The 10,000-nt window shown below is 34.3% G+C and overlaps 2 protein-coding genes across 4 annotated transcripts in view; one reads left to right on the top strand and one right to left on the bottom strand.

Annotated features, from left to right (window-relative positions):
• The window catches only part of LOC144973135 (uncharacterized), a 49,810-nt gene that overhangs the window by 29,245 nt on the left and 10,565 nt on the right, over window positions 1-10,000 (bottom strand). The gene's annotated exons all lie outside the window — the stretch shown is intronic.
• LOC144973132 (uncharacterized) lies at window positions 337-2,534 on the top strand. Of its 2 annotated transcripts, none has more exons than XM_078915221.1 (2): window positions 337-470; window positions 845-2,230. In XM_078915221.1, exons 1-2 carry the CDS (start codon window positions 464-466, stop codon window positions 2,065-2,067), a joined length of 1,230 nt encoding a protein of 409 aa, XP_078771347.1. In that variant the 5' UTR covers window positions 337-463; the 3' UTR covers window positions 2,068-2,230. The 2 variants fall into 2 exon arrangements, with proteins under 2 accessions (XP_078771347.1, XP_078771346.1); XM_078915220.1 differs by having other exon boundaries at window positions 427-621; window positions 845-2,534.

Below are 10,000 nucleotides of genomic sequence, written 5' to 3'. Positions count from 1 at the left end.
TATTGCACATGAGCTTGAAACATAGAAATCGGAAATTATCGTTGGTTTGTAACGTTTTGAAAACTTATCGAGTGGCCTTTCTCTTATTCCATTTTAAGACACGATTACAATATAACTATTATTTCATATAAAAAAAGGAAATTAAAATATATGAAATGACGAAGGTTAACACTTTCTGTATATTTTATTTAGACTTTTTCTGCGAGAAAACACAAACAAGTCAGGCAGAGGTAAGTTACTAAAAATAGCATGTCTCGCTTTCGTTCATGCACAAGTTTCCGGGAAATCCAGTCTTCATAAAAACTAGCTGATCGTTGTGTTTCGTCAGAAGTACGTTGATTAACGTTGGAGAGAACGTGTGGATAAAAATAGATGCTGACAACTTTAAAGTTTCATATAAAAACTGAGTGCCAAAGATCTCCTGGCATATCTAAGGTTTTCACTGTGACGAAAAGGACTGTTTATGAAAAGTAGGTGTTCTGATCGTGGATTTGTAATTTTCACATGGATGTTTAGTTTCAATTCATAATAATACTTTATGATCTGCTGTTAGTTATTCGCTGGAAGTTAACAATAATAATATTATGATTGTACTGAGCAATAATATTCTTCAACCTGTAGGTATGTGAAAGATACACTTGTGTAAAATTTGCGAATGCATCATTATTTTATGGACATTAATTGCTTTCATTGATCAGTCAGAAAACCAAATGTAAATCCATCTTTTCATTTTGCAGTTGAAATCTAAGTGAAGATTTTTTACACACCAAATGATTTCAATATAAAAAATAATAATATTTAGAAATTGAAAATAACTAACAAATCTATTGTATTTTGTTTTCAGTGAATAACAACACCATGAGGTCTCTGTCAACAAATGGTGCAACCTCAACTGGGCACCCAGCCCCAGTTTTACGACGATCTACCTCACTTGGCTTTGTTACCAACAAAAGCCCCGAAAAACAAAAGAAGAGGAACAAAACAGGTCTAAGATACAATCCGTATTCGGTTGGGACAAGACGTTGCTTGTCGCTGCGTTCCAACAGTCAAGATACGAGTGAGATTCGTCATGATTCAAACTGTCCAAAACCAGAATCACGACAAAGAATCACGAATAAATGCGATATTGGCAAATATTCCTCATACTGTGCTAAAGATACATTTTATGAAAAACTGATCAAAGAAAATAAATTGCAAAAAGAGTTGTCAATGATTGACATGGCATCAAGACTTAAGGACTCCCTGACCATTGATAGTCATAAGGATGCTACACCAACTACATCAAGAGTTGTTCACAATCAATTGGAAGATAAAGACGAAAGTGTGGATACGAAAAATGAAAGTGTCGGTGAAGGAAATGATGACATATTATGTAGTGAGTTTTTTCTCCCTTCATTCGGTGACGAATTTTCCCCTCCAAGTTTGATTTGCTCAGACTCCAATCAAAGTATGGGAAAAGATATCTCTTCGAAAGAAGAGATGATAGAATCTTCTCATGACAGCACGCTTTTAAATACGAATCACAACTTTTTAGACACTGAAAATATTTCACAAATTCTCCGCAAAGCTGATACAGTGTTACTATTCGATGACAAGGAAAATGAAAGTGACGATGATTTTGATTTTTCAATGCCAATATTTTCAACACAACCATCGTGCGAGGGCCACAAAGCACAACTTTCGTTGTCGGAATTACTGCACGAAAACTCAAAAGGATTTCATAATAAAGAACTTGAAAGTGAAGATGAATCGACTGGAAGTGATTATGACCAACATGTCGATCTTGATGAAATATTATCCAGTGATTGGCTAAATAGGAACCCATTCTTGATGATGTCACAAAAACTGTCAAACTACAACGACCTCTCTGAAATGCAGGGAACCTATACGTGTAGTGTTTGCTCGACCAATCTGGAAATGGACCCATTTCAATTAATGAAGGAAGGCAATTATTTTTCGTTCCCATCTGTAAATTGGTCAAGATTACGTGATAACGATGTCACACTGTTCTGCCCTTATTGCTGTTCAGAGCGAGTTGTTTTTCATGCAGATCGACTTCTTATCTAAGTTTCATAATATTACATGATCGGGCCTTTTATGATTTTCCTTTTACATGAAACATTTTTTTTTCAGGTTTAATGAGATTAGGTAGAGAAGGAGAGAGAGAGAGAGAGAGAGAGAGAGAGAGAGAGAGAGAGAGAGAGAGAGAGAGAGAGAGAGAGATATTTATTAATTACTGTTCATGAAATTGGAAACAAATATAAATAAACCAATACATATAAATAATCTGCATCTATCCTATTGGACATTGGGAAAATGACATTGAATTTCAATATCAGAATCTGCTTAAAATCTCATTTCGCGAAAATAACTTTAAAAGATTGACTTTTTAACACTTCTAATTAAGATGGCAAATAATCGGAAAAATCAAATGATTTAAAGTTATTTTCCGAAAGCACATATTTGCAGATCAGATAACTCAATTCCTTATGGACTCATTGTTGTAATGGAAATCTCAAAAAAATAAAATAAAATGACGCAAAAATATTGTCCATTACAACAAAGTTAAACTAGACCCATAAGTTTGTTCGGATGTCAGACCTGCATATGTATACGTCGGTCTAAGCATTTTGTATTTTAATATATTTCATATTATTTTTGTGTGTTTTGTTATGACTGAATTGATACAATAATAATAATAATAATAATAATAATAATAATAATAATAATAATAATAATAATAATTATTATTATTATTATTATTATTAGTATTTTTAAGATTTTTGATACGCTTGTCATCAATGTTTAATTATCCAATGTCAGAGAGAGAGAGAGAGAGAGAGAGAGAGAGAGAGAGAGAGAGAGAGAGAGAGAGAGAGAGAGAGAGAGAGAGAGAGAGATGATGCAGTTTATAATGAATAAATAAATAAGTAAATAAACGAAAAAATAAGTGGATCAATGAATAAATAGATGAATTAATAAATGGAAAAATAAATAAAGGAATAAATAAAAAAATAAATGATTAATAAAAAAAATATATATATAAAATCAAAAAGCAATGAGATTATATTAATATTATGCTTACAAATTGTTATTTTCATTTGTTCAATTTGACTGTTTAACATGTTCATTAATGCTGATTCTGTAAATTTGATTTATGTACAGTATCATGATCTAGTCATTTGCTAATAAATTGCCAGTTTGTATATTTGTAAAATTGTTATATTATTGTTGTAAAGAAAATATTAGTTTGTATATAGTGTAAATAAACTTTAAAATAAAATAAAAACGTGTTTTCAATTTTTCTTGAATTTAGTTTCCGAACACAATGTCTATTCGAGACTGTTTCATGACGTCATAATTTTGGTATCTCACTGGATGTAGGTGGATGAGGAGGACGCAAAGGAGGAGGAGGAGGAGGAGGAGGAGGAGGAGAAATATGGAAGAAGAAGAAGAAGAAGAAGAAGAAGAAGAAGAAGAAGAAGAAGAAGAAGAAGAGGAGGAGGAGGAGGAAGAGAAGGAGGAGGAGGAGAATGGAATTAAGATGGCACAGTTGATTGTGGCAGTAAGTAATGGAGTGGAAGAAGGGAAGTAAAATTATCACCTTTGTACATGAACACATGAACACAGACAATCACATTTTCTCTCGTTTTTCCTTTTACATCGACAAAGGCGACATTCGGCATTGAATCTCGTGCTATTCTCTCCAACAGATTTTATGACCAGGGTTTTAGCACCCACTTGTTTTATCTATATTTATCCTCGGAGAAAGTGCAAAATATGAGATAACTCCCCTTAGAAATGGTCATAACAGTCGCAAGGATATTGAAACGTACCGAATCACATGAGTCCCGATGGAACGGTAAACAATTGATAAAATTCTATTTATTTTTATAGTAGACACATGGCTGCCATAATTCTATATCTGGATACCATATTAAAGCATACGAAGAGAGATGTGAATAAACCATAACATCATAAAATAAAACTAACATAAAATGCACTTTATTATATTGAAACATTTTTGCTTCAAATGATGAGACGTAATAAATTTGTAGATTCACTTCCCGACGCTTTATCTAGTTCCAATAAATTATTTCGTATGCGGCCTGTAGGAAACTTATTTTTTTATTGCATACAGTTCAAATGCCTTTATGCGCCCGTTATGTACAGCGACTTTGATAATATCTACCACAGCTTTATTAAAATTCTCGTTGACGTCAGAGTTTGAGTAGGACAATGTGTATAAAATTCCTTACTCTGTGGCCCAAGGACTAGCCTCAATCAACTGTTTCTTAAACTTGCCCAACATTGCTTGACTTTGTTTCAAGAACGACACCATGGAATTTCGCACTCCACGCAAATTGCACCCAAGAACAGCAGCAGCAGCAGAAGAAGAAGAAGTAGAAGGAGAGAGAGAGAGAGAGAGAGAGAGAGAGAGAGAGAGAGAGAGAGAGAGAGAAAGCTAGGGAGAGAGAGGGAGTGAAAGAGAGAGCAAGATATACATACACACACACACACATATATATATATATATATATATATATATATATATATATATATATAAAAGAGAGAGAGAGAGAATGAGAGAGAAACAGAGAAAAGAGAGAGATTGTTTAAATAGTCTTATATTTACCACTAATGAACAAGAGTTGAGAAAAAGTGAAAAAAAAAAATCCCCCCAAAAAAACAAAAACAAAAAAATAAAAAAAATAAAACCAACTCTCCCTTTCAATCCTTCCCCCCACCCCTCCCCCAAATAAAAAAACAAACCCAAAAATAACAAAAGAACAAACAAAAAACCCAAAACAAAAAACAAACAATCCAAAACTACAACACACACACACACACACACACACATACACACACAAACAGACACAAAACACACCCCAGCAGCAGTTGTTATCATGTCATGCTTATAATGTGATTAGTCTATTTATACCCATGGTGAGATCTTGACTGTTAAAAACGATAGAATGCTATTTTGGTGAGGAGGCCGCAAATGAATGGATCTCGTTCATAATGACGTACTGTATGAAATGTTGGAGCACGAGTGGTTGAGTAAGGTAAACGTCCGTTACTTTGGCTACGATCCCAGTGTGATCGGAAAATATCATGTAGAAAATGTTGCGCCAACAGATCAATTAATGTTTTCCCCCTTCCCCGTCGCTATATCATCATCATCATCATCATCATCATCATCATCATCATCATCATCATCATCATCATCATCATCATCATCATCATCGTCGTTATCATCATCACCATCATCATGTCGTCGTCGTCGTCGTCGTCATCATCATCATCATATCACCGTTGTCGTCATCATCATCAACATCATCATCATCACCATCATATCGTCGTCGTCATCATCATCATATCGTCGTCGTCGTTGTTATCGTCGTCGTCGTTGTTATCGTCGTCGTCGTCATCATCATCATCAGCACCGTCATCACCATCGTCATCAATAACAAACAACGACTTCATACCGAAAGGAAGTTCGAGCCCCCCCCCCCCCCCTCCCCCTTCTCCTGTAATTATTAACCCAAATCTTGCTCTGTCTATGTCCTTTAATATAAAAATTATCTAAGTACGCTAGCCGTATCCATCGCTCACAAACACACACACACCACACACACACACATGCCAAGCTCAGGAGTAAAATGAGTACCTGGTCGTTAACAGCGTTGTATCTGTCAAAAAAAAAAAAGAATTGTAATATCGCCTAACAGGCGTCATGTCGTCTTGTCCTACATGTTAAGCGTTGCTGTTGGCTAGGGACCCCTTGTAAAGTGCGGCTATGTGGTCTACTAGTGGTATGACACTCGCTTTCGGATCGGAAGGACCCGGGTTCGAGCCTCGCGCGCGGCGCATAGTTGAGTCCTTGGAAAAGCTCTTTACTCACATTCTCTCACCTTACTCGGGTGTAAAATGAGCACCTGGCCGTTAACAGCGTTGTCTTTGTCCGAAAAATTGTAATATCGCCTAACAGACGTCATGTCCCGTCCTACATGTTAAATGTTGCTGTTGACCAGGGACCCCATGTAAAGCGCTTTGAGCACATTTAGTGGATATTGCGCTATACAAAGCTCTTTTTAAAAAAAAGTGCTCTGAGTACGTTTTGTGGATATTGAGCTCAAGCTTTTACACCCAGACACATACACACACATACACACACACACACACAACTCTCTCTCTCTCTCTCTCTCTAGCACGGGAGGTATAAAACCAGGTCGGCCTGCTGCCATAATAAACACATGTTGCTGATAGTGTCTAATCCTGATACTGTATTATTATTGTGAGACGTGAGCACACTTCTTTGCACGTGTTGTTATCCTATTGATATCACATTCTGTTTCTTGGCACCGACTTCCGACTCACTACCTATTCCTGAAACCTCACTCAGAATGTGTTCCATAATTTCATGTTTATTTTTACCTGGCGCTTTGATGCATTTCATCGTAATGTTATGAGTACACACAAGTGTGTGTGTGTGTGTGTGTGTGCGCGCGCATATTATGTGTATACCATAGGCCATATGTTTGATTTATATACTAATTGAATGTTTAAGTGAAACATTTGTGCGCAGCGACGTGTCTGTTTGTGAGTGCCTGTGTTTGTATGTGTTATGTGAAAGTATGTTTGATTGTGTGGTTGTTTGTGTGTGTGTGTGTTTAATTTAATCATCTCCTTACCAACTATAGGAAAAATCGTCACATTCGTTACGATACAACCAGCATTTTTCCTATTCAAATTTCTTTTGTATACGTCACAACATTTTAAGAAAATGTTTTGCTAAAGACATTAGATCTATGTATCGCAAGAATTTTACTGCTATTATGTCTGAGTGATAAAAAATATATTTTGTGTTCATTGGGTGTGACGTTTTGGGGGAAAATCATGAAAATGGCTGGTATGGAGAGGGTTAGTCTTCTAATTTAATTCTTTCAATATTATTACTTAAGACATCAAATGTATTACATTCTGTATCAATCCAAAAGTTACCCGACCCATGTAATAAGAGTAAGACATACTACAAAGCTTTTAGAAGCTGTGGATTGTAAAAAAATAAAGAATATAATTGAATATAACAGCTTCGTAAGAGTAAGACATACTACAAAGCTGCTAGAAGCTGTGGACTGTAAAAAAATAAAGAATATACTTGAATATAACAGCTTCGAAAACAAACAAAATACTAAACATGGAACGTTTCGGGTTTAATACCCTTCTTCAGCCAAGAACACAAACAATAAAAGCATTAATAATACATCACTCAGCCTATTATCAAGACAGGCGACAGAAAACTATTGGCACGTCTTGTCGGTCGAAACGTAAACAAATAGAATCGTTCGATTGGTAACAAAGCCCTTGGGCAGAATGGTACGGATTATTAAACAATGGATAAAGCAGGTAGGTAAAGAAATAAATGGGTAGAAAATTTTATATATATATATATATATATATATATATATATATATATATATATATATATGTGTGTGTGTGTGTGTGTGTGTATGTGTGTGTGTGTGTGTGTGTTTGTGTGTGGTCTAGATGATCGGGATTTGAAATGTCCTTCCCAAGGAATACCGGCACACTAAAATAAATGAATATATTCCTTTTCTTTTCTTTCTTTCTTTTTCTTTCAACAAAAACTTCATTTAAAACGCAAACGGCAGAAAAAGTATTGGGCACGATCTCGAAACATAAACAAATAGAAGTGTACGCTTGGTAACAAATGGAAACATTGCTTCTTGAAGCTCGAAGAAATAAATAATGACAAAAGTCAAATTGAATGGAAGCTTCGATTTAATTAACGAAGTTAGATGGCAACGCGATTCTCTCATCTCTCATTGGTCTTTGTGGTTCATTCATCGTGCTTTGTTGACAAAGGGTAAACCCGGAACGTCCATATCATCTGACACCGCTAATTAAATAGAAATTTCCATTCATATTGACTACCGTTACGAATTTGCAGAAATCACTTGTGCGGAACGAAGAGGATTATTAAACAATGAATAAAATTTGGGGTGTAAAGAAAATGACGAGTAGAGAATATAGATAGGTGTCAAAAGTTGTTTATAGTCGGTATGATGGTAGTTTGAAATGTCCTTCCCATGGAATAACGATCTCTGCGATACCAACACACAGAAATAAATCTTCAATTGCATTCAATCTTTTTTTTTTTTTTACAAATTAAATTATAATAACGTTATTAGTAAAATCGGGTTTTATTTCTTTATCATACACGTACCGGTGGTTGATCACATTGACCAAAATACCCCCCAAAACACCAACAAAAAAAAAACAAAACAAAAACAAACAAACAAAATAACCCCCCAACAACATTAACAACAGAAAATAGGATTTTTCTCTTCGTGATGAAATCGAGTCTTAGCGGGTTTTAAAAGTCAACTGGTTATTATCGTAATATATATTAAAATTTTACCTGTTTTTTCCTCTCAAAATATAGTCTCATGCTAATCCTCCACTGTTTCACAAACATCTTTTTATATTTTTAATTTGACACTGAATACCGTATTCCAATGTCATTTACTGAAATTTACACATAGAAATAGTGTAGTATAAACACACACACACACACACGCACACACACCCACACACACACACACACACACATATATATATATATATATATATATATATATATATAAATATTGGATATATATCCTTGAACGTATTTATGTAATAGTAATCTTAAGATAGATAAATGAATAAATAAATTCATAAATAAATAAGTAATAATAATAATAATAATAATAATAATAATAAATAAATAATAATAAATAATAATAATAATAATAATAATAATAATAATAATAATAATAATAATAATAATAATAATAATAGCAACAAATAAAAAAAAACACAACAAAAAACTCAACACAACAAACAAACAAAAAAGACAAATACACAACAAATAAACAACAAACGTAAAACAAACAAACAAACAACAATAACAACAACAACCCCCCCCCCCCCCCCTTTTCCCCCCAAGCGATGGGGGTAACACATGTGAGGTAACATAATACAAGGGGCGTAACCCGAAATATGTAATATCTCTTCAGAATATAAGCGAATGATGAGTGATCAACCTTGGGTAAGTGTGATTAAAACCGGCGTGCACTTATTTGCAGGTCTGATAACCCAATTCCTCATGGGTTCATTGTTGTAATGGAAATCTAAAAAGGACGTAAAATATTGTCCATTACAACAATGTTAAACTAGGCCCATACTAATTCCGTTCGGATATCAGACCTGCATAAATGTACACGTCGATTCAAACAAACAAACAAAACACACAAAAAAACAAAACAAAACAAAAATAATTAAGGAGAACAAAGGCTTAAATAAATGTAAAAAGCCATACCAAAAAGAAATCCCCATAAAAACAAAACAACAAAATAAAATACCCCGAAAAAACCCCCAAACAAACAAGCAAAAAAAAAAAAAAAAAAACACACAAAAAAACCCCATAAAAAAAAAAATAAAACCAAAGAAGAAAAAAAGATCCAAGCAAACAAAAACAAAACAAACAAAACAAAAACAAAAATCAACCCCCCCCCCCCCAAATAAAAACAGAAACAAATAACCCTCCCCCCCCCAAAAAAAAAAATAAAAAAAAATAGCAAGACAAAACAAAACAAACAAACAAATCATCAAAACCCAACATCCTACCACTACTATCTATTTCTACTACTACTACGACTACTACTACCACTACTACTACTACTACTACTACTACTACTACTACTACTACTACTACTACTACTACTACTACTACTACTACTACTACTACTACTACTACTACTACTACTACTACTACTACTACTACTACTACTACTACTACTACTACTACTACTACTACTACCACACCCACCACCTACTACTACTATACTACTACTACTACTACTACTACTACTACTACTACTACTACTACTACTACTACTACTACTACTACTACTACTACTACTACTACTAC

The sequence above is a fragment of the Berghia stephanieae genome, chromosome 5 (assembly GCF_034508935.2).
Source record: "Berghia stephanieae isolate SIO BIC M18660-M18661 chromosome 5, UCSD_Bste_1.3, whole genome shotgun sequence".
Lineage (NCBI taxonomy): Eukaryota > Metazoa > Mollusca > Gastropoda > Nudibranchia > Aeolidiidae > Berghia > Berghia stephanieae.
This window is presented reverse-complemented; position numbering and strand designations above follow the sequence as displayed.

Bases quoted from the DNA above. Each gene is read 5' to 3' on its own strand.
- LOC144973132 (XM_078915220.1), top strand. From the start codon at position 585: ATGATTGTACTGAGCAATAATATTCTTCAACCTGTAG. The intron at 622-844 runs GTATGTGAAAGA...TTTTGTTTTCAG, and splicing joins TAATATTCTTCAACCTGTAG to TGAATAACAACACCATGAGG.